This window comes from Berkeleyomyces rouxiae (genome assembly GCF_048999995.1).
Source record: "Berkeleyomyces rouxiae strain 22BRR77 chromosome Unknown BrBRR77_ptg000012l, whole genome shotgun sequence".
In the NCBI taxonomy this organism is placed as follows: Eukaryota; Fungi; Ascomycota; class Sordariomycetes; order Microascales; family Ceratocystidaceae; genus Berkeleyomyces; species Berkeleyomyces rouxiae.
Window position 1 is genome coordinate 2,900,869 of NW_027396502.1, and position 25,669 is coordinate 2,926,537.

General features: G+C 53.1%; 10 protein-coding genes across 10 annotated transcripts; 5 read left to right on the forward strand and 5 right to left on the reverse strand.

The window, feature by feature from the left end:
- Positions 1-14: 14 nt before the first annotated feature.
- Positions 15-2,264, forward strand: BROUX77_008134 (uncharacterized protein; the record flags this gene model as incomplete). The annotated part of the gene is made up of 3 exons (XM_073753305.1): positions 15-161; positions 311-1,081; positions 1,149-2,264. 3 exons carry the CDS (start codon positions 15-17, stop codon positions 2,262-2,264), a joined length of 2,034 nt encoding a protein of 677 aa, XP_073602427.1.
- Positions 2,265-4,602: 2,338 nt separating this feature from the next.
- BROUX77_008135 (uncharacterized protein) lies at positions 4,603-5,673 on the forward strand (the record flags this gene model as incomplete). Its single annotated transcript, XM_073753306.1, has 1 exon — positions 4,603-5,673. The coding sequence occupies one exon, from the start codon at positions 4,603-4,605 to the stop codon at positions 5,671-5,673; it is 1,071 nt and encodes a 356-aa protein (XP_073602428.1).
- A 189-nt stretch (positions 5,674-5,862) lies between these two features.
- On the reverse strand, positions 5,863-7,426 carry BROUX77_008136 (uncharacterized protein; the record flags this gene model as incomplete). Its single annotated transcript, XM_073753308.1, has 3 exons — positions 5,863-5,910; positions 5,964-6,588; positions 6,654-7,426. 3 exons carry the CDS (start codon positions 7,424-7,426, stop codon positions 5,863-5,865), a joined length of 1,446 nt encoding a protein of 481 aa, XP_073602429.1.
- A 791-nt stretch (positions 7,427-8,217) lies between these two features.
- BROUX77_008137 (uncharacterized protein) lies at positions 8,218-8,887 on the forward strand (the record flags this gene model as incomplete). Its single annotated transcript, XM_073753309.1, has 3 exons — positions 8,218-8,337; positions 8,385-8,480; positions 8,537-8,887. 3 exons carry the CDS (start codon positions 8,218-8,220, stop codon positions 8,885-8,887), a joined length of 567 nt encoding a protein of 188 aa, XP_073602430.1.
- A 2,560-nt stretch (positions 8,888-11,447) lies between these two features.
- Positions 11,448-11,954, reverse strand: BROUX77_008138 (uncharacterized protein; the record flags this gene model as incomplete). The annotated part of the gene is made up of 1 exon (XM_073753310.1): positions 11,448-11,954. The coding sequence occupies one exon, from the start codon at positions 11,952-11,954 to the stop codon at positions 11,448-11,450; it is 507 nt and encodes a 168-aa protein (XP_073602431.1).
- Positions 11,955-12,872: 918 nt separating this feature from the next.
- On the reverse strand, positions 12,873-13,796 carry BROUX77_008139 (uncharacterized protein; the record flags this gene model as incomplete). Its single annotated transcript, XM_073753311.1, has 2 exons — positions 12,873-13,501; positions 13,571-13,796. The coding sequence occupies 2 exons, from the start codon at positions 13,794-13,796 to the stop codon at positions 12,873-12,875; spliced, it is 855 nt and encodes a 284-aa protein (XP_073602432.1).
- Positions 13,797-14,713: 917 nt separating this feature from the next.
- Positions 14,714-16,258, reverse strand: BROUX77_008140 (uncharacterized protein; the record flags this gene model as incomplete). Its single annotated transcript, XM_073753312.1, has 1 exon — positions 14,714-16,258. One exon carries the CDS (start codon positions 16,256-16,258, stop codon positions 14,714-14,716), a length of 1,545 nt encoding a protein of 514 aa, XP_073602433.1.
- A 4,055-nt stretch (positions 16,259-20,313) lies between these two features.
- On the reverse strand, positions 20,314-21,675 carry BROUX77_008141 (uncharacterized protein; the record flags this gene model as incomplete). The annotated part of the gene is made up of 1 exon (XM_073753313.1): positions 20,314-21,675. The coding sequence occupies one exon, from the start codon at positions 21,673-21,675 to the stop codon at positions 20,314-20,316; it is 1,362 nt and encodes a 453-aa protein (XP_073602434.1).
- A 579-nt stretch (positions 21,676-22,254) lies between these two features.
- On the forward strand, positions 22,255-23,019 carry BROUX77_008142 (uncharacterized protein; the record flags this gene model as incomplete). Its single annotated transcript, XM_073753314.1, has 1 exon — positions 22,255-23,019. One exon carries the CDS (start codon positions 22,255-22,257, stop codon positions 23,017-23,019), a length of 765 nt encoding a protein of 254 aa, XP_073602435.1.
- Positions 23,020-23,408: 389 nt separating this feature from the next.
- BROUX77_008143 (uncharacterized protein) lies at positions 23,409-24,659 on the forward strand (the record flags this gene model as incomplete). Its single annotated transcript, XM_073753315.1, has 1 exon — positions 23,409-24,659. One exon carries the CDS (start codon positions 23,409-23,411, stop codon positions 24,657-24,659), a length of 1,251 nt encoding a protein of 416 aa, XP_073602436.1.
- Positions 24,660-25,669: the final 1,010 nt, after the last annotated feature.

Genomic DNA, 25,669 nt, shown 5'->3' on the forward strand with positions numbered 1-25,669 from the left:
GCCCCATGTCCATCATGTCGACACGCAAAGTCAGAGTCAAAAAACTAAACGCCAAAACTCTGCTTCCCGTCCTGAAAGAGGATCAACTCAAAGAAGGAGAATATGAGCAACTAGTTACCGATATTCAAATTGCGACTGGTGTTGAGCAAGCTGAAGAAAAGGTGAGTCGTCCCGTCGCTCTTCTATCGCGCTCACCCGTTGTTTGCCCTGCTCCTAAAGTGACGCATCGCGATTTTCAATCACGTGTGACATCACGTGCATCACAACGCTGACCCCAGTCAACTAACACCGCATCTTGCACTGGGCTTAGGAATACCATCTGCAAACCATCTTGAAAGAAGCTGGCACCAGCAATGATCAAGAAATTCCCGTACCCCCACCACAACGTAGCGATGCGAACTACAACCAGCTATATCCGTCGACTTTCTCGACGCCATACAACTACATTCGCTTTTCCCAAACCGTAGAGGAGTGCATTGGTTGCTTGTATGATATGACAGTGGAAGATAATGACTTCCTCAGACAATACAATGCACAGCGACCGTCAAATACACAACTATCCGAAGATGAATTTGAGCGTATCATGGACGCCTTTGAATCGACAGCCGCCGAGCAAGCCCCATTCGGTGCCATTGACAACCACATTGTCGGCTATGATCAGATGATACCGTCATTAAACGAGCTTGGTTCACCATACATCATGCCACACGCCAAGGCAATATATGAGCACTGGAAGGCAAGGCGTATAGCTGTCGAAAATCACCCCATACACCCTACCTTGAAGTTTGAAATTCATCAAGAAACCGATGATGCAGATCCGTATGTCTGCTTCCGCCGACGAGAAGCCCGTCAGACACGCAAGACAAGAGCTCGCGATGCTCAAATAGCAGAGAAGCTCAAACGTCTACGGCGCGAGCTTGAAGACGGAAGACAACTAGTAATGCTCTCTGGCGAGCGTGAGCTGCTCAAGAACGAACTTTTGAGATTTGACAAGGCTATTTTCGAGCAACGAAGAAGGTTGAAGGAAATGAAGATTCGTCTTGGCATCAAAGGCGAAGATGACGATCTTATCAACCAGAAGGTTAGTCCACGTTCAAAGACCTTTCCACTTACCTATAGGATAAACACTAATCTTGCGACTACCATAGCCACAAAAGCGCAAGCTTCCAGAGGTTCCCACTATCCAGCGGCCACCGCCACCCCGTGCCGCAATATCACGTCCTGAACCTCGCCCGGTTAATAATGAGCCAGACCTGGTCGTCCTAGCAGATCTCCTTGCTGAAAAGGATCGTGAATTGCAAACAGACATCGAAACAAAGTGTCAAAACCATCGCAAATGGAACCAAAACTTTGTCGACCTCACGCGCGATCCACTGCTACCGAGTCTAGATCCTTCAAAGAACCGCAGCTACAGACCAGCACATACTCAGTGCTTGCTTACCCCACCTGCATCCAATGAATCAGATGTTATGGATGTCGATGAGCAAGAGCAGACTGAGACGAGTTCATTTGAAAGTCAAACGTTTGGATCATCTCAAATATATAACGGTTTGATGTCGCCGGTGGAGCAGTTCAAGTTTGGGCTGCCCGCCGCGTCATTATTGCAGACACAAGGAATGTCATCGTTTCTGGAGCGTCCGGATGATGTGGCTCACCCGCCAGTTTTCCGTCGTCGTATAGGCCGCTTGAACCGGTTGTGGATTGACCGTCGGGGGATGAATGCTGCGGGATCATATGGTAAGGGGAAAAAGTTGGAGGGCCAAGAGGCCTGTTCATTTAAGAACTCGGATAGGTGGAAGTATGATTCTGACTCGGAGGAAGAGGACATATCTTATGGCGCTGATCCCTATGATTTGGACTCGATTCGCTTCAGAATGGGTATGACCATACCGAATGTGGCGTATCTTCGTAAGTCGATTGACGCACAGGGCCTTGCAAATGCACAAGCCGCAGTTCTAGCCGCAGCACGAGCAGGCCATGTACAACCCCCAACTGGTTCTGCAGCGGCAGCAGCAGTGGTGGCAGCAGCAGCGGCAGGTCAAGGTCAGCCAACGGCCGCTCAGATCCAACAGGCTCTTGCACTGCAACAGCAGCACAAGGCGTTAGCTCAAGCCCAAGCCGCGAATCATGCCCAGAACCAAGCACAAGCTGCCCAGGCCCAGGCTGCCGCTGCGGCTCAAGCAGAAGCCCAGGTGCAAGTAGCAGCGCAAGCTCACGCTGCGGCTGTGGCCCAGCAAACCCAACACGCCCAGCTCAAGACGTGAGACCTTGCCGTGAGGCCGGGCTGCCTTCTTGGGGTCTGTCTATATCGACTGACGCATTTTTTCTCTAGAGGTGATTCGCTCTGACCTTCTTTTCCTGTTCATTTTCAGTGGTCTTTTTTTTATCCTCTTTTTTTTTCTTGCCCTCTTTACCCAAACTCTTTATTGCTTTTAATACCCCAAATATTATCCCCTGTGTCGATTTTGGACATGTACTCTTGATGTCTTTTCATCTTCGCATGGGCCCGTGTTGACGGGCACAACAAGTTTCGTTAAGCTGGACTTGGGCTCTCTTGGAAAAAAAGTGGTGGCTTTTTGGTGGTTGGTCACGCACGTCGACAAGCAACTAAACCAGACTGTTATTTCTCTGTAACAAAAAACACACTTCTCTCTTCACCTATCTCTTGACTTGTTGTGCCCTTTGAATAAGCTTGACTTTATGTTTTCTCTTCGTTTCGTCATCGGTTGTTGGTTGATCATTCGGATAGGTGGACGCATAAGCGTAGTCTCTTCTTCTTCGTATTTTTACTCTTGGCGAGAGAAAAATGGGAGGAGAGGCTGATATACTGTTTCTCGCGTCAAGGTGAAGAGTAATATTTGAACTTGGCTCAGAGTTTGGGGAGGAGAGCTTTACTGATGTCAACATTGCTTGACAATGCGTTTCGGATTCAGTAGACGGTCTCTTGTTTGAATTTGACTTTTGGTTCTTGTCGGAAGATAGATGAGACGAGGAGGTATTCGAGTAAAGAGAAGAAAGAATAAATATCATAGAAAGTCCCGGGCTTGTCTCTCTAGGTGGTTCTGTCGAGTTGTGTTGGAAAAAATGGCATGTGTTTGGCTGTAAAGGTTGACTTGGAAGCGATGGTGTTAAAGTATTTGAGGATTAATGTGGAGAAGAAAACAGCCAAAGCACAAAGAAAACTGGGGCCAATATAACAATAACCGAATATGGTTGTGGGAGTTGTGGGCGTGACTTTGTCTAGGATTTCTGCTGGCTATGCGTTGTTTGGATGAGGACGACGAGGTCCCAAGGCACTGTAGAAAGCGGAGAGAGAGGAGGAAGAGGCTTCAAAGAAGATATGGCGTCATCATGTTGAGAGACTCCCAGGTGTAAAGCTAATAAATGACGAGAAGATGCATGACACCAAGAAAGGTCAGGATAGCCTAGCCTGGTTCATCATGTATGGCATCGGTGAAAAGGTATAGCTTTACAGTGCACAATTAGTGACGGCTTCGGGCAGAAAATGACGTGCAAGATTGCCAGTCAACGATAAACACGCTTGGGTTCAGCCAGCGCCAGCAAGCGTCCGAGGAGGAGGAACGAAGAAAGGGGAGGTCGGTGTTGATGTGTGAAGGGTGGGATGAACATAAGAGAGATTGTAGAGGGACAAAGGCAAGCAAATACCAAGTGCTTAGTAGAGGGGAGAAGACTGAAATAGAAGGGAAAAGGCCACTTACTATGCGCTATGCTCGTGTGAAGTTCAGATATCAAGGTGGAGGACGAGTCGTCGCTCCGGGCGAGAGAGTCAGAAGCAGTAGTCCCTCTGTGTAATGCGGTGATCAGCCAACACTTTTGAGCGCCGAGAAGAAAACACAGGCTGCGGTGCGCCGACCCCAGAAATATGTAGACCGCCTGTTAGGCAAACAAACAGGGAAGTCAGCCATGCAAAATGGTGCAAGGCCAACAAAGCCATGTCATGCCATAGGAACGTGGGTGAAAGGGTCTTAGCAAGCAACAGGAGATATGCCTTCCGAACCCTGAACTTGGACGACAGTAAAAAGTAGGGGATCTCAAATCTCATGGGCGACGTGATTGGCTGGTTGCGTGACATGGGCTTTGACGACATCGATGCGATCTTGCTTAGTCATGCATTGATGACGATTGCTCAAGTGATGCAAGACGTTTTTCAAGGTTGAGGTTGACATGGCCCTTCTTCCACGTTAAGCTTGGTCCGTACTAGATGCTTAGTTAATATATGTCTTCGTAGCTATGATGCTGTAAATAAATGCTATTCGTTGTAAACAATCTTTGATTTTGGTGTCTTGGGAATTTTGTTTTCGATTCTAACTGGCTTTGTGTGCAGCCAGACCGATGGCAGAAAAGAGAAGGTCCAAAAGGATCCACAATTGACTTCACAAGGAAAGTCTGGGGATTGGCAAAGACTTCTTCTGCTGTCTGGGCCATACTTCTTTGACAGCTACAGCATCCAGAGAAACTCTCTTCTTCTGTTCACCGTCGCATTAAACTCCAACCCAAGTTTTACTTTCCACAATCTGCATCTCTTTTGCTGCCTTGTTTCTCCCGCTTTTCACATTCTGTCTCCCTGGTCACCCCGCTCTCATGACTTCATCATCCCCAACCTCAAAGAAGCGCTCTCGTGGGCGCATGGCACTTGGCTGTGAAGGCTCTGCAAACAAGCTCGGAATCGGTGTCATTTTGCACGAGGGCGACCCTTCCAGCCCCGGGGTCACCATTCTTAGCAACATTCGTGATACTTATGTTTCACCGCCTGGCCAAGGCTTCCTACCAAAAGACACAGCCGCCCACCACCGCGACATGTTTGTCACTGTGGCTCTCAAGGCCATAGCAGCTGCGGGTGTTAGTCCCCGCGATTTAGACTGCATCTGCTTCACACAAGGTCCTGGTATGGGCGCTCCGTTGTCGGGTGTGGCTGTCGGTGCACGCTCGCTGGCATTGCTTTGGGATAAGCCTCTAGTTGGCGTCAATCACTGCGTTGGCCACATCGAAATGGGCCGTGCTATAACTGGTGCCACAAATCCCGTCGTGCTCTATGTTAGCGGTGGAAACACGCAGGTCATTGCGTATGCCGAGCATCGTTATCGCATCTTCGGCGAAACACTAGATATTGCCGTCGGAAATTGCTTGGACCGCTTTGCCCGCACACTGAACATCAGCAACGATCCTGCTCCAGGCTACAACATTGAACAGTTGGCTAAGAAGGGTAGCCGCTTGCTAGAACTCCCATATGCTGTAAAGGGCATGGACTGCTCCTTCTCAGGTATCCTCGCGGCTGCAGACATTCTCGCCGCACAGATGAAAACCGACAACACTATCACGCCTGAAGATTTATGCTTTACACTCCAAGAAACAATCTTTGCCATGTTAGTGGAGATCACAGAGCGAGCAATGGCGCATGTGGGCAGCCGCCAGGTGCTTATTGTCGGCGGTGTTGGATGCAACGAGAGACTACAGGAGATGATGGGCCTCATGGCTCAGGAACGGGGAGGGAGTGTTTATGCAACTGATGAGCGATTTTGCATTGATAACGGTATTATGATTGCTCATGCCGGTCTTTTGGCATACGACACTGGCTTCAGAACTCCGCTAGAAGAAAGCTCCTGTACACAAAGATTTCGCACTGACGAGGTTTACATTAAGTGGCGGGATTAATGAAGAAAGGCAACAAAAATGTAATACACATAACTACATATTTATTATGGCTAAAAGGGAATATAATGTTGTGTAGAATGAATTTGTGAGCTTTGTATCTAGACTCTGTAGGTGTACCACAATGGTATGATAAATGGAGTTCGGGTCTACAACTTTTATGAGACGTGACTAAAGCATGCCTATGCTTTCTCAGCCCTCCTGGGGATTAGTCGGCTTGTACATGATGGTAGTAATGCACTATGAATGAATTGTTAGTATACCATAAAATAGGATTCAAAAGGGAAACATACTTTATGGCGGTACCGAGTCGTGGCGCACACGCCCAAGACTCCATTCTTGATGCTGATAGTAGCCAAGTGATTAAGAACAGAGTGGATGGGCATTACAAGAACACTATTATCATCCTTATGGAGTGGTGAAGCATTGAGAATTGGTTTCCCAAGAAAGCCTGGTAGCGCAGGTGGCGACGATAACTTTTCAATAGCAGACACCGCATACATGTATTCTTCCGAGTCTTCGGGCATATCGAAGTCTGCAAGATACTGCGGTATATTCACGGTATATTCGTTGCGCGGCGGGAGGTCACGAAGGCGTGCAGATCGCGGGGGGCGGGATGATTCCCGGGGAGGGGGAGGTTTCTCGGCAGCGGTCTGTGTAGTGGGGCCAGAGGCAACTCCCGGAGAAGGAACGGCAGGAGATTCGGAGTTGGCAGTATGGGAGACAACCTTGGACCGACTGGGTCGTGAGTTGGACTTTTCTGTGCTGACCTCAATGTAGTTTACAAGATTGTTGCCAAAATCAACGGTTGTAGGCAAGTGGTCAGATGTGCACATCTTGTTATCGACCAAAAAGCGAATGTGATGTGTTCCGGGTAGAATTGGAATCGTTACGGAAAAGCATCCAGGCTTGCCATTTCTGAAGAGCGTTAGAGTCAAGTCATAGAGATTTAGAAGTTGGCCGGCACATAGCAAGAGACTTACACTGGATTCATACGTAGTTTGCGATTCCACTGGAACGGGGTACCCGTCACATATACACGCTCACCACCTTGGCGCCACACCAGACGGGTCGGTATCATAGGACGATTCTTATCCACCAAGAGACCATCATGGTCGATATTCGATGAAGAAGACTTGGCTGTAGAAGAAGGGTCCGAGTCCAAGTCCATGCTGCCATCAACAGGACCAACAGGCTCGCCCATCGCGGGCGGCAGGATAGGTGATCCAGGCATATGTTCCTCTTCCTCAATGCGTAGTGGCAGACGCGGCGGGCGGGCTAGGTATGACGACACATCAGTCATGCTATTCTGTGACATGGGTAACATCCCGTCCTGCGTTGGCTGAAATCTGGGCGGTCTTCCGTTGGCGGATGCATTTCTGTCCATTGTTCCACTGCTTGGGACATCGACTGGGGCTGAAACCTGATGCTGCTGTTGGCCATGAATGGGTACAGAAATTGGGACGGTAGGCGTAGCCGAAAATGATGATGCGGCCGATCCGGTGGCCGTAGAGCCAGTAGCCGAGAGTAGCGATGCGGCAGGCGGAGCCACACCCTGTGGAGTGGTGGGTAGAATAGCGATTGGGCCCCAGCCGGCGGAGTTTGGGGCAAGTCGTTTGGTTCCGTCGGCATTAGCAGATATGGCCGAAAGCGCAGCTGCCGCAGAGCGCTGTTGATGGATGCTCTGGAGCTGCTTCTGTGCAGTGGGCTTATCACGGGGGTGCCCGCCAGCCTGTGATGACGGATTGTTGCCCATGATGTTGGCCAAGGGGAGGAGGGATTTAGATTTGACTGGTGGATAAAATTAGCCAAGCACACCTTTGGTCTTGATTGCCAACAGCTGTTGAAAAAGAAGGCTCCCTAGACTGTCTTTTATTAAGACCGGGGATTCTCTCCGCGCCGGAATGGGAGATTGCTTGTTGTCCTGATGATGACGATGATGACGAGCTTTGTAGTATGGGGGGTGACTGGCAAGTTGTTTCCTTGTGGGGCAAATATGCCAACAACTTGAGAGCACAGATGAAAATGGGCCTATTCAGGTCCTAAAACAACCAACAGCAAATAACTATGATTATTGGTATTGGCAGTTCGTGAGCATGACCCTCATGTTGCTTGGGTTTATTCCCACCGGATTTCACTGGTCAGCTTGTTGACTACTTTGGATGACTAAAGACGCTGGATCTTGGAACGTCAGGCCAGCCCCCACCAATGATATTGCAGACCAAAGCCCCGCACTGGCCATCTGGCTGCTTGTTTCAGCCGACAGCTGTCACCAGCTGGAGGCACAGACAACTACAGTGCATCTTTATCTTATCAGCCAGACTTTTCTGAAGCTTGTCTAAACCGTGCTGCGGCTCCAGGAGCCGTGACGACATCCCACTTTACGGCTCAGGCTACATTGGCGGCGCACGAGTTTGCCGAATAGTCTCCTTTGAGAGCCTCGCTGCATCGGTTTTCCGCCTGTCCTTCTCATCGAAAATTCACTCTTCAGCAACCAAAGTTTAAACCTGCAGCTTACAGCTTACAGCTCACAGCTCACGGCTCACGATGAACTCAAATTTTCCTCCTCCTCAACAGCCTTTGGCCCCTCAAGGCTTTCCTGGCTTTCCTAGTCTCGGTCAAATGCCAGGGTCGCCTGAGGAACAACAGAAGCAAATGGAAAAAATGGTTGGTTTTCTACTCAAATCCATCTTACAGCACTAACATCTTCTCAGATGGAGTCAGCGATGCAAAACTGTGTCACGAAAGGAATCATTTCGGGTGTCATGGGTTTCGGCATGGGTGGTTTGTTCGGCATGTTCATGGCCTCGGTGAGTTTTCATCTACCTTCACGCTGATCAACATCAAAATCTAATATACCATACAGATGGCGTACGACACGCCGTACCATAGTACCGGTGGTGCCGCTACCAACGTATCCTCCCTCCCTATTAAGCAACAGCTCGCCGTCGGCTTCAAGGATATGGGGGCGCGTTCGTGGTCATCAGCCAAAAGCTTCGGTCGTCTTGGCGCTCTTTATGCCGGCATTGAATGCGGTATTGAGGGTTTCCGTGCAAAGCATGACCTCATGAACAGTGCCTATGCAGGATGCCTGACTGGAGGCATCATCTCCCGCAACAACGGCCCTATGGCTGCAGTGAGTGGTTGCGCAGCCTTTGCAGCCTTTGGTGTGGCTATTGATGCGTGGATGCGAACAACCAACGATGATGACTTTTGAGCCACATGGTGTTCTCACCCTCTTCCATTTTTACACTCTTTTTTCTTATCTCTTGCCCTGTCTTGTCTTGTTCTCTATCCTCCCTCGCCTCTTGCATCGTTTTTCTTCTTCTCTTCTTTTTTTGTTTTACTACTAACTCTACAGCTTGTTATTGATATCGACAACAAGCTGTACTGATTTTGACTTTATTTATTATGTAGAACTACAAGAACACTATCTAGCATGGCTTTCAAAGCCAGGCGTTTCTTCAACTTGCATTTAAGTGAAGACCTCAAGTCAAACTGGATACCTAATTACAACAACTCAAAAGACCATAAAATCCCCAAGGCCCTCAACACCTTCGGCACTTGGAGAAACTTGCCGCTGGTCAATGTACTCCTTGACCTAGAGACACTGATCGGCAATGTTGAAAACATATCTCCGCTGGAATACGCTACTGCGTTCAAGGCCATCAATGAAAAGCTTAAGGCTCGCCAATGTATACTGCCGCCTATTTTTCTGGCTGAAATTATGGCCAGTGTTGCACGACACAAAGGCGAAGCCTGGTTCACCTGTCTTTATCACCTTACAGGCGACGCCCCTATCAAAGAATGACCTACTCCGAATAAAATCAAAAGTTCGATTGACCGCAAGTTGGGTCAACCCAAAAAGAAATCCAACCAGCTCTCACTAGCCATAGTTTCCAAGACTCAAACTATCGCTAAAAAGAGCAGTCAAAGAAGAACAAGTGCAGTAGCCATCCTTAGGCTAGTCATACCAACGATGAATGACGAGCGAATACCAAGAGCAAAAGAAAAGTTATTAAAGACTCACCGACTGGCAGTCGCGATGAACAAAAATCGAAGCAAGTCATCTTCGGCTCTACGTTTTGTACCCACTCTTTGTCAAACAGTATGGAAGGAAACCCTGGACACCCAGACCTATGGATCGTGGATTCAGGCGCTTCTTTCCACATGACTAAAGATCGGTCTTTACTCTTTGACTGTAAATAACTAGAGTCTTCTCAAACCTAAGGATCTAGTGTCACTCGTCGCTGTGTCGGTATGGGCAAAATAAAAATTAAGATCAAAATTTCCAACGGCGAAAATGTGTCTCTAGTTTTGTCCGACGTTCGTCATGTCCTGAACCCATCTAGGAATCTTTGGTCAATTTTCAGCTTTGGCAAAACGGTGTCTACTTTGACCAACGCTTTCCTGCTATTATGGGACCTAACTTAGATGAATAACTTGGGGTAGTCCAAACTCTTCACGATATCTACCATCTTCTGAGTTTTACCGAGACTCTACGTGGGTCTCTCGCCGGTCCCCAAGCTCTAGCAACCGCGCTCTGCATTAGATTACAGTCTGGTATCACCAGCACTGCTGCGGACTTGAGCGTGTAGCATCGTCGCCTGGGACATATTAATCCAAACAACCTCAAGGAGACCACTTCACGGTTTGAGAGGTTTAAGCCCTCTACGTGTTTGACGAAGTCCAGTGATAAGTGTTTCCCTTGTTGGTAGTAGATGATACTGCCTAGTACAAATGTATTAGTTATATATGGCAGACGTTAAACGCAATAATAATAATGGATTAGTTATGTTTGTATGATTTGATTTGATTTTATTCTTTTACGTCTACCTACTGTTATTTCGCAGCAATACGACGGCATATTCCGGATGGAAGCAGTCGGATGATGTCATCTTCCAAACTACTCCCGGGCGGTCAGCGATTGCAAGTGCGCATAGACTTCAAGCATCTCCTGTGACTTTTTAGGGTCCGGCTTTGAAGCCAGGAGGACTCTCTGTCCAGCGCAGCCCGGGGGCGAACCTGCTGGGTTCCAGGGTTGGTTACCTGGTGTTTTTGGTTTGCAACAAACCGCGTGTAGTCTAGTCTAAAAGGCCACCGGCTCTCGGCACGGGGGTTTGTCCCCGGTGGATTACGCGTGGTTTTGTCCTCTTGCGGGCATGACCGTTGCTGCATTTTTTTGAGAGTTTTCCCTCCTCTGTAGTTAGTGGACGGGAAAAGGACCCCCCAAAACCTCCTCATGGAATCCTCCTCGACATCTCCTTCCGATCCTACTACCTCGTCTCCTCCCAATCTAACCTTCCTCTCCCATCTTTCTTCCACTCTCATCTCTCCTTCAAAATCCCACCTTCATGTCTCGGTGCTGGCAGTGGGTAGTGGCTGGGTAGTCTCGGGGCGCTCGGGCTATTGTCTTTCTTCAAGGAACTTGAGATTGCGGCGTAAAACGCTGGCAACGTGACTTGTTGCTTTTGTTGTTTTCAGAAGCTTGTCAGCAAATCTCTGGCTCCACGGCCTCGGCAGTGCCCTGCACGTCTACCAGTGTCCTCGTTCCTTTGGCTGGTTGCAAGCTCGGCACCCGCGTGGACAGTTGTGTTCCCATCGGTCATGGTACTCGTCAAAGTCACCATCTCCGGTTCTGACCGCCAGGATGTGGCCTAGCTCAATCCTGGTGAGGCCGTAGTAGCGGGAGACACGGAAGGGGGGTTCGGCGGGGACACCAGTTCCCGGTGGGCGGTATCCTTTTTGCTTCTGCCACCATTCCCCGTATTCGAGACTTAGACGGTCTCGCCTCCATCTCCGTGCTCCGGCCAGGCTGACGCGGGGTTCTGTTGTCGTCTGTTGGCACCCCAGTTTTGCTTGCGCGTCTGCCAGTTCGTTGCCTTCCAAGCCCATATGGCCTGGGACCCACAGCACATGGACTCTCCTCCCAGGACTCTCCTCCCAGGACTCTCGCTCGCCCAGCGGCGAAGGGTTGTCTTTGTCTCATCAATAACGTCCTGAGATGTGCTGTTTCTAGTGGATGGGTTGCGGAGGCGGTTCACTATTCCTTGGTTGTCCAGACAAAGCCAGATTTCCTCGGTACCACCGCGCGCCGTGGCCCGCCTCACTGCTTCGAGAGCGCCAATCGCCTCAGCGTCGGCCACTTCCATCCATTTTCCCAGAGCTACGTGCCCTTCCTCTAGCGTAGCCCCATCTTCCGTAATCACCCAACCCGCGCCCGCGTTTCCATTTTCGTGCTTCGATCCGTCGGAGTAGGCAATGATCGTTCCCGGGGTGGCCATCTCAACTTCCGCTCTGTGTGCCTCTGCTTCTTTTTCCTTGTCTAGCCACGTTCGAGACGGCATGTCTGGCCCAGCTGCGTTTGGCCTGAGCCTGGTGTGCTTCTCTATTTCGGCAGGTAGCAGTTTTCGTAGCCTCACCACCACTGGATTGTACTGCGGCCCTCGAAGTAGATGCTTGTCGTCGAGTCTGTGCCACCGTACCGCCTCTCGTCTCTTTTCATCTTCCAGGAGGAGCTCGAAAGGTGGGAAGCTTGCCGCATGGTGTATGCATTCTCTTGGCGTGGTGCGATGCATAGGGAGAGCCGCCCGTAAGCATTTTCTAAGGGCAACATTTATCTTGTCTGAGGCCGTTTTTGTCGTTTCCGTCCCATTCCAAGAGCTGACCGCAAAGAGTGCCTTGCTCAGAGCGCACGCGCGTACCGCATGGAGCACGCTTTTCGTATCTGCTCCCTCATAGCAACCGGCCAGATATCTCAGGCCGTTCGCCACTCGGTTGATGCCCGCGGTCACGTGCGCGATGTGCTTGTCGAAGAGAAGTTTGGCGTCTAGATGCAGCCCCAGCCATCGCATCGAGGCATTAGCCGGGGTGGGTTCAATCGTGCCTAGACCCTCCACTGTGACGGACGGATTCCCTGCGACCTTTCTTCTGCCCTTGACGTGCAGCAGTGTTGACTTTCCGGGGTCGATCTCCAGTCCATTGTTGGCCATCCACCTCAACACTTCCCTCATGAGAATTTGGATGACTTCGCAGTTCTTGCTAAAATCAGGACCACTAACCACCAGAGACCCATCGTCTGCGTATCCGAGAAGTGCGGGGTTTTTCTTGTACAATGGGGTCATGAAGAGCATGTACAGCACTGGCGAGACCGGCGAGCCTTGCGGGAGGGAACCTCCTACAAGGGTTGTGGCGACGCCTCCTTAGGTGCGCATGCTTGCAGCCCTATCTTCCATGAAGCTTCTGACCCATCGGCATAGCTTCGTTGGCCAGCGGTTCTCAATCAGGCGGTGCTCCATTCTCGCTGGGTCAACTGCATCAAAAGCTCCCTTGATGTCGAATGTGAAAATTGAGGTGACCTTTTTCCAATCCTGGGCGTCCTCGATTCTTCCACGGAGCTCAATGAGCATGTCGGTAACGGCCCTTTTTGGCACGGCGCAGATGTAGTTTCTCGGGATGGTTTCTCTCTCTATCGACTCTTCCGCGAGCCGCCTAGCCACTGCTCTCTCGAGGCCCTTGCCCAGAGTGGGGAGAAGTGAGATTAGGCGATACGAGCGTGGTGCTTGACGTGGGCGTCCTGGCTTCGGTATTGCCACGAGGTCGGCTTTCTTGAATGTGCTCGGGTGGTTTCCGCTGTTTAGGCATAGGTTATATAGTCCCGTTATCAGATTACCTAGAGGTTTCCACGCCCTTTTCCATGCCTCGTTGGGGATGCGGTCCGCTCCCGGCGCAGTGTTCGCAGGTTTCCAGATGGCAGCCTTCACCTCGTCCGAAGACAGAGGGGGCCACTCAATTGCGTCGGGGTTGGGCTCCAGAAACCGCCATTCTGAGCCTGTGTGTGGCTTAGTATGGGTTTCGAGAAGGAGAGCCACGGATTCTGCTGTGCAGGTCGTCTTCGTACCGTCTGGTCTCTGCAACAGTGGAATACGTCTGTCGGTCTTGTCGTTGGCCCATTTGATCGCGCGGAATACATCTCTCGTTTCGTTGAATCCGTTGATGATCTTACTCATGAGGGCCCTCTTGGCCTGGACGACCGCCCATTGCATTGCCTTTTGCTCCTTGACGTATGCAGCTCGCAATGTGAGGTCTCCCAGTCTTTCTCGAGTTTTGTCGCGTGCCTCCCTCATCCTGGCGTTGCACCGTTGGCAATTTTCGTTCCACCATGGTTTGAGGTCGGTGTTGGGTGGTGTTTTCGGTGTCGACACATCCAGTGCCCTTCCCACTGCTGCGACTAGTCTCCCGGCAAGGTCGTCCGCTCTGTCTGCTCCGCTTCCGCTACCGGTGAGCAGCCACTCCAGGCCGCTGTTCTCTCTTACGCACTCCGCCACGAAACGGTCCACATCCATCTTCCCTAGTCTCCACCTTGCCTCTGGTCGTTTTCGAGACGCTCTCGCTTCTATCTCTAGCTCGAGTATCTCGTGGTCGCTTGTGCTTCCGGGAACAACTTTCATGCGGGTCTCCCATTTCACTACCGCCGCGTGCGGCACCACGACCAGATCTATCACCCTCCCGGCTCTGTGCGTTGGTTCGTCTCTCTGGTTCAGCACAGTCAGCCCTTGGTCAGTCAGCCAATTTTCCAGGGTCATCCCGTCGTTGTTTTCTTTGTCGTTGGCGTCTCATGTACCGTGGTGGGCGTTGAAGTCTCCCAATGCAACCCATGCATGTTCTTTTTCTGTACACATCAGTTCTTGCAATCCCTCACCGGCTCGCAAGCACCTCTCCGGCGCATTGTACACTCCCAAAAGCCGAAGCACGCCCTTTGTCGTCTTGATGCGGATTGGACACAGGTCCGGGTGGGCCTGATTTGTTTCAAGTGTCTCGATGTCTTTCCGCACGTAGGCGATGCTCCGTGGTCGATCCAACCATCCTTCTCTCGGGCTATGCAGAGTGAATTCTGGGTGGAACTTCGTTTTGTCCTTACGCGGTCCAATCCAGGGCTCCTGCACAAACACGACGTCTACCCGTTGCCTGACGGCTTCGCGTAGAGTCAGTTCGTGGTTAGGCCCCCCTCTTCCCACGTTGACGCTCCATACTGTTAGGTGTCCTAACATTCATCTCGCTGGGAGCGTTCTCGGATGACCTCGGGCCGCGGAGTCGGCTGCTCCGCCGGGGAAAGTCTCTTTCTCTTGCGAGCCTGGTTGTCGTCCTGGGGGTTGACTGGCGTGCTTTCCGTTGGCTTTGGGGTCGTGCGATCCGGGCGAGTGCCTCGCTTGCAAGCGGGGTCCCCTGCTGAATGGTCCGGAGCCTTGCACACGATGCATGCGGCGCGGGATCCAGCGTGTTGCCCCTCTCTGTGGTCTGGGCTCCCGCACAGGCGGCACCGTGGCTTTTCTTTGCACCCCGCTGTCGGGTGTGTCGCCCAGCAGGTACGGCACAGCGGCAGTGAGGGGGTCCGGCACTTCTTGACCGTGGCCGGGTTTGAGCTCCCCTCGAATTTCACACTGTTGGGGAGGGTCTGGCCCTCGGGTAGGTCCACTGCAATACGGAGTGTGGCGTCCATGTACTTCTCGGTTTCGAATTGCCACTTAATGGATTTCACTTCTCCGCCGGTTTGCTCCGTTATCTGTCCGATGAACCATTCTTCGTTCTTCTTGGTCACCGGTCCGTTCTTGCCTACGACATAGAAGTTTGATAGGCCAGTGATGCGTGCATGCGTCCATCTTTTGTCAATTTCGCACGCTTTCGCCCCACACGCTTCCTTGACGCGGTTCAGCTTCTCGGCTGACACCGCACCCTTGGTCGTGTAGAACGCCCAGCCCGAGTTCACCTTCTTGACCTGGATCTCGGCGGGCTTGCCGCCAAGGACCTTGGCGATCTCGTTGCTGGCGTCCGCCTCATTTGCGGCCGCTGGTCCTCGGACAAAAACTCGCACTTTTTTCTCTTCCTCTGTTATCGTTGTCTTTGTCTTGGGCTTGGGGGTAGTCTTTTTTTTCAGGGTGAATGCTTGTCCCTTGCCACCGTCGGCCTCTTCCGCGGTGCTTGCGTAGCTCCTGTTGTTGTTGTTGTTGTTCGTGTAACCCGGTGTGGGCTTCGGGGCTTTGGCAGACCCTTGCTTGTCGTTCTTAGGGTTGCCTGAAGGGGCAGGGGTAGTGCCACCTTGGAGCTTCTGGAGCATAGCTCTGAACTCCTGGGACACGTGTCCTGCCAGCTTCCTCATGTTCGCGTCGCCTTTAGCCATGGCGACGGCTTCGTTGCACATTTCGAGGATCTTTTCTGCGAGCCAGAGGTACGCCTCAGCGCGCAGTTCTATCTTCTTCATCTCTCCCGCGATGTGCTTTCTGGCCATGGCGAGATTGCGGTCTTTCTCGGTGGCCGCCTCACGCTTCTCGTTCTCCTTGGGGGTGTTGGACGGTGTCGAGCCCTCATTCTTCTCGATTTGTTCGTCGGGCTTGTCGACAATCATCAGCTCCATTGACGAGCTGGTCGGAGTCTCTTGCTGGGCGTCGTCGGTCTCGGTTTCTGGCTGGACGTCGTTCGTGTTGACCATCTCAATGTCGACCTCCGTGTGCGCGTCCGTTGCGCTGATCGTGGGCTGGTCTTTCGCGGGTCGCGCCACCTGGGCGCTTCCTGGTGCATCGTCGCACTCCATTTCTGGATAAGGGGATTGTTCTCGATTGATTCTTGTAAGTCTGTGGTTGTTTCGCTGATTGACTGTTACCAGTATGGTGGTTCTCGCGAAAGTTGTTGATATCTCGGTTGTGCTGTTGTTGTTGTTGTTGTTTATTTTTACGCCGTGTGCCAGGGTTCACTGGTCGAATGGGCGTCACAGGCGGCTAGTCCACCTGTGAAAAGAGTATATAACTATGAAAAGAGCAGGTCTGCACCTGAACGAGGAGAACAAACAGCTGGAACACGGAGGCTCGCAGCCTCCAGAGCGACCCTAACGTCACCCCAAAGGTCCCAGTAAAACAAATAACGAAATACAAAGAACTAGACAAAGGAAAAAAAGTAGAAAATGGCTCGGTCTTTCTGCCGGCCTATGCTTGGTTGATGAGGCGTTGCCGCCCGGGGCCCCTCTGTGCCAGTTTGTCGACTCTCTCGGCCAACGTCTTTGCCCCTCGTGCCGTCTTCAATAGACGCTCTACCCATGACCTGCTGTATCTTTTCTGTAGGCCTTTGCATGTCCAAACATGTGGGCCGTCTTTCTCGGCCCCGCATCTCTCGCACCCCAACGGTGTGTCGTGCTCGAAGCGGACGTGGTACTTGTCTAAGTCTCCGTGCCCCGACCTAGCTGCGAGGACTCTGCCGACGCTGACTCGGTTGTGCTTTCCGGCCGTAGCCTTCCATGCCACCGGTGCTTCCAGATTTCGCCCGGTGCTTTTCCACCATCGATCTGTCGCTGCTTGGAACTCCCGCTTGCGCCATCGTTTCAGTGCAGCCAAAGTCCACAATGGGTTGGGCTGGGCTGTTTCCTCTGTAGTGGCCTCTTTCGCCAGCTGGTCCGCTCGCTCGTTTCCCGGGATGCTTCTGTGGCCCGGAACCCACCTAACTTCCCAGCTTCGGCCTGGGTGTCCGTCTTTCCACTTGCGCATAAGGTCCCTTGTTTCGTCTATAGCTTCCTGCGAGGTGCCCCAAACTGGGAGCCTGGCGTTCAGCCTATCCACCACGCTGCGGTTATCTAGGCAGATGACGATTTTGATGTTCGCTGTGTTTGCAGTGGCATTGACTGCTTCGGCTGCAGCGTGTCTCGCCGCGATCGCCTCCGCATCCGCAACCTCTGCCCCGACCCCCAGATGCAGTTTGCCTGTGGCCAGTTCTTGCCCTTGCTTGATCAAAGCCCATCCTGAGCCGGCGTAACCTTTGGAGTCCTTGGACCCATCTGAGTACGCCCACAGGATTGGTGAGCTTTCGTCTGTGATCTCCTGGGTGTGTCTTTCTGCTTCCTCCAGCTTCGAGCCGTAGGCCGTCCTTCTTTCCTCAGGGGCGGGAGCACCGCCATATCTGGCCCAGCAGTTGAGCTTCGTGTACCTATTCGGTAGTGTGCCCAGTATCCAATCCGTCCATCCGTCGAATGCGTCAGGGATATGCACTCCGTGCTTGTACTTGGCTCTCCTGATAGCCTCAGCTCTGATAGTGTCGTCAAGGATCACCGTGATCGGCGGGGCCCCGACGACATGGTGTACCAGGTCCACTGGCGTTGTCCTGTAGGCGGGCGCGGCTGCTCGGTATGCGGCCCTAGCTACCACGTCCATTTTCCCGGTGATGGTCTTCATGCGCTTGTCATCTGACATGTTTCCTCGAGGGGCTGGCCACCAAGTGGCTGCCGCGTAAGTCAGGTTTGAGATCACGTATGCTCTTGTCGCGTTCACCATCGCCTGGACTTCTGCTCCCTTGTAGCACCCTGCCAAAATCCGCATCGCATCAGCGGCCTTGCGAGCTTTCCTCATCATCACTTCCGTGTGCCCTTTGAACGTGAGTTTCTTGTCGAAGTGTACCCCCAGCCATCGTAGGGCGTCCCCATTCGGCGTGGGTATGACTTGGGATCCGTCTGCCATCTTTGCTGCTGGCCCTTCTGTTCCCTTCTTGTGGAAGTGTATCAGTGCCGTCTTTCCCTGGTCCAGACTGAGTCCGTTCGCTTGGCACCAATTCTCCACACCCTGTAGATCCCGCTCCAAGGTTCTGGTAGTCTCCTGCAGGTTCCGGCCCGTCGCCAACAGACACCCGTCATCTGCATATCCTCTGAGCATCTGAATGCGGTATAGGGGACACATGAAAAGCATGAAGAGCACCGGTGAGACTGGCGATCCCTGAGGCAGAGTCCCTGGGAGCATCTCTGCTGGCGACACCTCATCGTCTATCCTCATCCTCACTGTCCTGTTTTCCAAAAATGATTTGACCCATCCACAGTAAATTGCTGGCCACTTCTGTTCCACAAGCCTTTTCACCATTCTGTTTGGCGTGACCGCATCGAACGCGCCCTTGACGTCAAACGTGAGCATCGATGCCACCTGTTTCTGTTTCCATGCGTGTCTAACCTCCGTCACCAAGGATAGGGTCAGGTCCGCCGCCGCCCGTTGCGGCACCGCTCCAGCGTAGTAAGGGTGTATCACACCTCTTTCAAGGGCCTCCCTCGCTAGTCTTCTTGCCATCAATCTTTCCAGAGCTTTCCCAAGCGTGGGGAGCAGTGAGATTAGTCTAAACGACCTCGGGTTGTTCTTGTCGGCCTTACCTGGCTTTGGAATTGGCACCAGGCAGGCGGTCTTGAAAGGCTTGGGGTGATGTGTTCTTTCGATGCACAGCCTAAAAAGTCTAGTGATGTGTTCTCCCAGTCCTTCCCATGCCAGCTTTAGAGCCTGGTTAGGAATGTCGTCTAGTCCTGGGACCGTGTTCTTAGGTGCAAACACGGCGCTCTTGACTTCTTCAACCGTGAGATCCAGTGTGAAGGGGTGGCGGTCTTCCGGTATCGTCGGAGGTGCCATGTCCGGCAGTCTGTTTCTCACATGCGCTTCCAGCAATGCGTCGGCCTTTCCCGCAGTCGTCCTGGCCAGCGTCCCCTCAGTTGTGCGGACCGCCGGTAACTCGGTGCGCGTGGTGCTTCCTGTCCAGCCCACGGCTTTGTAGATTTCCTTTGTCTGGGCCATTCCGTTTATCTTGCCGTTGTAGAAGGTTGCCTTTGCTCGTTTAATGGTCGCCAGGTACTCTCCTCGGGCAGCTTGGGTGATCGCAGAAGTGCTCCCCAGGGCTCTTCTGGCTGCCAGTACTTCTTTGTGTCTGTCCTGGCACTCACGGGTCCACCATGGATGGTCTCTTCCTCCGTTCTTCTTAGCCTTTGTCAAAGCTGCCTGGGAGATGCTTGTCAAAATTTCCTCAGTGAGTCTGTCCAAGTCAACGTTTCCTGTTTCTTGGGTCGTCCACCACCGGTCAATTCTTGTGCTCTCGGTCTTTGCTCTGTCGAGTATCGCTTCTGGTCCATCTTGTGCAATTCGTATTCTCGATCGGTCGTTTTTTGTCACGGGGGCTCTCGTCAGCATCAGTTCCAACAAGGTGTGATCGCTTCCCACATCCACCTCGTCATGTGACCCAAACCATCCCACCTTGCTGTAAAGCTCGCACCCTATCACTGAAAGGTCCAAAACGCCCCCTCTCGCGTGTGTTGGTATCCCGGGGTCATTCAGAACCACCATGGATCCGCTCTCCACCCAGTCTACCAGCTCTTGTGCCTGCGGTTCTCTTCCTTCGGGGGGCGCTTCGCCATCCCAGATTGGATGCCTTAGGTTGAAGTCACCCACTATTATGGCTTTTCGGCTTGGTCTTGTTTCCGTCAATTTTTTTGCTGCCTCACCGCAGCGTTTGGATCCTCTCGGGGCGTTGTATACATTGGTGATCCGTATCTCTCCTCCTTGCGTCTCCACCACCAGGCTTTGAATGTCCGGGTGTGGAGGTTCCCATTGCAGTCCACGTGCCTTCACATCTTCTCTGCAGAAAATGAGAACGCGTGGCCTTTCTATCCAGTCATCGGTTGGCGCGAATAGCCTGTATCCTGTTATAGACACAGTCTTCGGTCTGTTCTTGTCTCGTACGAAATGGGGCTCCTGTACACATATGACATGCGGGAGGTGTTTGACAGCAGCGCTTGCCAGTGCCGCCTGTGCATTTCGTCCTTTGCCGAGGTTCGCCTGCCATAGGAGAAATTTGTTGGTTTCTCTATTCATGAGTAGTAGGGGCGTCGGTGATTTCCATGTCGTCGGTAGTCTCCGCTACCTTCTTCTTGTTGGCCGCCGTGTCAGTTCCCGGAGTCGCTTTTTCCTTTCTGACCTCCTTTCCTGTCGCATTTCCAGTCGTCTCCTTCTCGGCGGGCGATGGGCCTGTTTCTGTGCCCCGTATTGTCGAGTCCGCCCCCGCCCCGCTGGCTTGCTTACGCTTCCGACCCTCTCCCTCCGGGTCTTGTGCTTCTAGAGCGATGTTTCCTTGGCCAGCTCTGGCCGCCCAGGGTGCCGTTTCCGTGGGGCATTTGGCAACTGAGTGCCCGGTCTTCTTGCATCTGGTGCAAGTCACTGTCTCTTCCCGACATTCTTTGCTGTCATGTCGGCGTCCACACTTCTCGCAGCGCCACGTTTGCCTAGGTTCACTGTAGAAAGCCTTTGTCTTTTGGCCCATAAAGTTCACCTGTTTGGGGCGGCCCTTCAGCTCCCTAGCCTTGAAGGCTGCTCTAACTGTGGCCTTCAGTCCCTCTCTCAAGAGGCTGCACGCAGCCGGGGCCACGCCGAAAGCCTCCTGCACGTGGTGCTTGGCCTTTGCTTCATCCATGGGTACGAGCACCATCTGTCCCTCGGTGCTCAGCTCGTACCACGAGGTCTGCTGGTCTCTTAGCGCTACCCATACCCATGGGTCGTCGACTTCGGCTTTCACGCCGGCTCCCATGGTCTTGGCCACCGCGGCTAGTTCCTCTGCTGTCAGTTCTGCTCCCTTGTCCGGGAGGATAGCAAAGCCTGTTGCCGTCTTGTTCGCCCGTATGAACTTTCTGCCCTTCGGGGCTGCCTTGTTCACCACGCCCAGCACTGCCATGGGGTGTAGGTCGCGCAGTTGATGCTCCTGGTCCATTCTCAGGAAGACTCTGTAGTCTTGGCGGGCCTCCTGCTTTTTCTTCTCCTGTGTCGCCTTTCTCGACTTCTGCTTTTGGGTCGTCTCCTGTTGTTGCCCGACTGCCTTAGCCGCAGCTCCGGCGTAGCTCATTTGGGAGACAGTGCCTCCGGACGCGTTGGACTTTATGTCCTTCTCCTTGGTTGGGCCGGGCACAGCCTTGTCCGTAGCCTTGCGGTTCGGCTCTGCTGGCTTGGTCGCGTTGGGACCGCTGGCGCGAAAACTCACAACCCATTCCACCAATTTGGGGACGAATTGTTCGTCCATCTCCTTGGAGAGCTTCTCCAGCTCCTCAGCGTTCTTCTCGAAGAATTCGATAGTTTTCTTGTAGCTATCGATTTTTCTCTCCATGGCTAGGGTTGCCTGCTCCGCGTCCCTAAAAGCGCGTTCAAAACACGCGCCGAGCTTTTCCTTGCCTCCCGTCATTTTCAATGACTGAAGACAGGTCAGGGAATCCGTTTATTGTATTTATTTAATGTAAAAAGTCGTATTTGTCTCTGAAAACACCAAAGGTGCCTCTTGAAAGGTGTTGTTGAAAAGGTTGTTGTATCTCGGTTGTGCAGGCTTGTATCATATATGTTAGGGTTACCGAAGAAGAGATATTCCTAGATTGCAAAACCATAACCCGAACTGGCAACGTGCCTGAGTGGTTAAAGGGTATGACTAGAAATCATATGGGTTCGCCCTCACAGGTTCGAATCCTGTCGTTGTCGATCAGATGATCTTGGTATTGAGCCAAGGTTAGGTTTTATTCGGATTCTGTTTCCTCTTCTTTTTTTTTTTTTTTCTTTTGTTACTTGTTTCCTTGTCGCATGAAGAATTCCATTTACTGGTTGTCCTACGCTCGCGCGGGAGGGGGGACAGGTCCTGCTCTCGGGAAACCGCCCGGTCCCTTTCCGCGCCGAGGTGCACGACGCCGAAGTGCTGGCCATTGCCGAGGCCATAACCGCCGTCGACCTGCGGGACAAACCGCGGTGCCGCAAAGTCTGGATCTGTTCAGACAACATGGCAGCGGTGAGTAGACTCACGTCCCGGGACGTCAAGCCCGGAACCTCCGAGGAACACCTTCGGAGAGCCCAAACAATTTGCGCGGACTGGTTACGTCCCGACGCCAACCATCCGCGGCCAAGACCGTGGCCAGATGGAGCCATTGAGGTGGAAGCGATCTGGGTTCCAGGCCACTCCGATGTCGTGGGCAACGAGCTCGCCGACAGACAAGCCAGGTGGGGTGCAGACATAATCACCACAAGGACTGGCATGTCACTCTCCTGGGCACGCAGTGAATTCCGCGCCCGGGTCACTACCGCATTTCGCGCCTGGTGGGAGGCAGAGGGTCGCAACTCCAGACCTCACCTGCGCCGCCCGGTGCAGGCCCCGAAGAAGGCTTGGACAAGTCTCCTTGACGAGACCGATCGCAACCTCGCCCGCGCGGTGCTGACAGCTTTGTCAGGACACGGCGACTTTGCGGCCTATCACCGCCGTTTCGAGCACGAGGACGCCGTGCTCTCCTGTCCCCTCTGCGGAGCCAACACGAGCCCGGAGCACATCTGGGTTTGCCACCACAACCCACAGCGGGTGTCCAGCAGCTTCTTTCAGAAGTTGATCGGTACCAAGCGCGGAGCCTGCTGGCTGGCCGCCAAAGCAGCCAAAGCCCCCACGGCCCTGCTGGCTCACCGCCGCATGAGGCCGGACACGCAGGCGCAAGACGCGGCCCCTCCCGCGCCCCCTCTGCCACCTAGAGACGGCGTACCCTCGGGGTCTCCCCCTTAGCGCGTTTGCGCTGCCATCACCTCCTTTTTCCTACTTGTTTCTCTCTTTGTTTGTACTTCCCTTTGTTGTTTCCTTTGTTTTTGTTTTTATGTTTGGTCTGCATCAGCGGCGAGGCCAGGACTCTGGGCCAGGTTTGGGGCCACACAAGCAAAGGACAGCCTCTGGGCTGGGCGGGTGGACACACTTTAGTCATTACACTTTGTGCGGGGGGTTTCTGTATGCATGGTTTGGATTTTAGGTTTCTGTTTCTGTATGTAATTTCTGGTACTACTTGTAGTCCCCTGTCGTATGCCGAGAATACCTCGCGAGTAGACAGGTAAATAAAGAATCAATCAATCAATCAAACAACCCCATGCGCTATATACAACCTAGCGTCCGGTTTCCCGCCAATGAGTTTTGTCCTGGACAGCCGCCTTGGTTCGGCCGGACTTAGGGCCACTCTCGCGCAGCCAAACCACCCGCTCGGAATGACAGCCACAAACTGGGGTAGAATAGGGAGGCTCAAGATGCTGCTCCCGCACAGCCTGGCCACAAACTACCCGGCCCCCTTCACGGGCGCGCCTGCATCATCTCGCCCCCATTTACAGGGTGACAAGAAGGCTGCAGCTGCGGCGCACCTAGCCTTGGTACGCTCCTCTTCCCCCTCGGACCTCTGGATATACACAGACGGATCCAAGCTGGGAGAGGGCCGGGTCGGCGCTGGGTGGGCGATCATTCGGGACGGGACAGTCCTGGACACGGGCAACTGCCCGATTCCTTTCCACGCCGAGGTTCATGACGCCGAGGTGATGGCCATTGCCAGAGCCCTGGAAAAAGTAGACTCGTGGGTGAAACCACAGTGCCGCAAGGTCTGGGTCTGCTCCGATAACCTCGCCGCGATGTACCGCCTCACGACATGGGGCGCGAAGCCCGGCACCTCCGAAGAGCTTCTCCGGAGGGCCCAAACGATCTGCGCCGACTGGATTGGCCAAAGCCCTGACCACCCAGGTCCTAGACCGTGGCCAGATGGTGCCCCCGCTGTGGAAGTGATTTGGGTCCCGGGGCACTCCGACGTCTGGGGCAACGAGCTCGCGGACCGACAAGCCAAGATGGGCGCCGAGAGGGCCTACACGCCCGTAGGGATGTCCCTTTCCTGGGCCCGTAGCCATTTCCGCGCCCGCGTCACCACCGAGTTTCGCACCTGGTGGTCGAATGAAGGTTGTGCCAACAGACCGCACCTGAGCCGGCCTCTCGAGGCTCCCAAGAAGGCCTGGAAAAGCCTTCTTGACGACACTGAGCGCAAGCTCGCCCGCGCTGTCCTGACAGCACTTTCTGGTCACGGAGACTACGCAGACTACCACCGCCGTTTCAATCACTTGAACGCAGTGCTAACCTGCCCCCTCTGCGACGCTGAGACCACCCCGGAGCACATCTGGACCTGCCCCCGCAACCCTCAACGGATGGCTAAGGGCTTTTTCCAGAAACTCATAGCCACCAAGAGTGGAGCCATCTGGCTGGCATCTAAAGCGGCCAAGAGTCCTCCGGTGCTTCTAGCACACCGCCGTGCGGTAACGGGAACGGACCCGCAGGAAGGGGACTCCCCAGTTCACCCTCCGCCCGACCCTCCACCGCCTGGTCCGACCCTGCCCGGGGCAGCTTAGCCTCTGGGGCCCAATTCTTTTTCGCGCAACCGCGCTGCCAACCCTCTGGCGTGAATACGCCGCCAACCCCCCTTTTTTTTTTTTTCTTATTTTGCACAAATATTTTTATCACTACATCGGCGGTGAGGCCAGGACTCTGGGTCTTGTTTGGGGCCACGCGGACGAAGGACAGCCTCTGCGCTGGGCAGGTGGGAAACCTCCTGTCATTATACTTTGGATTGTGGGGTTTCTGTATGCATGGTTTTAGGTTTTGGTTTTTGCTTCTGTTATGTATTTTTCATGGTACTAGAAATAGTCCCCTGTCGTATGTCGAGAATCCCTCGCGAGTAGACAGGTAAATAAAGACTTTCATCATCATCACCCGATGACTAAGGACTGTCGTATGTCGAGAATACCTCGCGAGTAGACAGGTAAAATAAAGACATTCAAATTCAGATGACTAAGGTCTTCCGCGCCGGCTGGGTGGTCTGTCGTATGCCGAGAATACCTCGCGAGGAGACAGGTAAAATAAAGACAATCAAATCAAATCAAACTTTCATCATCACGACACCTATGAGGAGGCCTACATGGATAGGCGTTCATATTGATGGGCTGTGATTGGCTGGCTAGTATGTACATTTGTACACACATACTTGTATGTCTCTCGCCCGAGTGAAAGGCTGTTGCTGCATCCGTAACTGCAGGTGGCTTGCCTTCCCCTGTTATCCTGTGCTCCTGCCGCCGAAGTTCTATAGTATAGGCGCTCTTTCACTAGATAGTACATGCGCCACCATATAACATAATCCATTCAATAGCCTGTAACTACACCTTGGCCCTCTTCCCTTCACGTCATCGTTCATCCATCGCCACAGTCGCCGCCGCCGCCGCCGTCGCCGCCAGAAAACCTTTCCCCCCTTCCCGCCCTTGTGCCGGCCAACGGCCAATCACATCAACGCCTCTTTGTTTCGTGTGTCGCGGTCTCTCTTCAGTGCAGCCTCGCCTCTTTCGGCCTTACTCGCACGGCTGGCGTG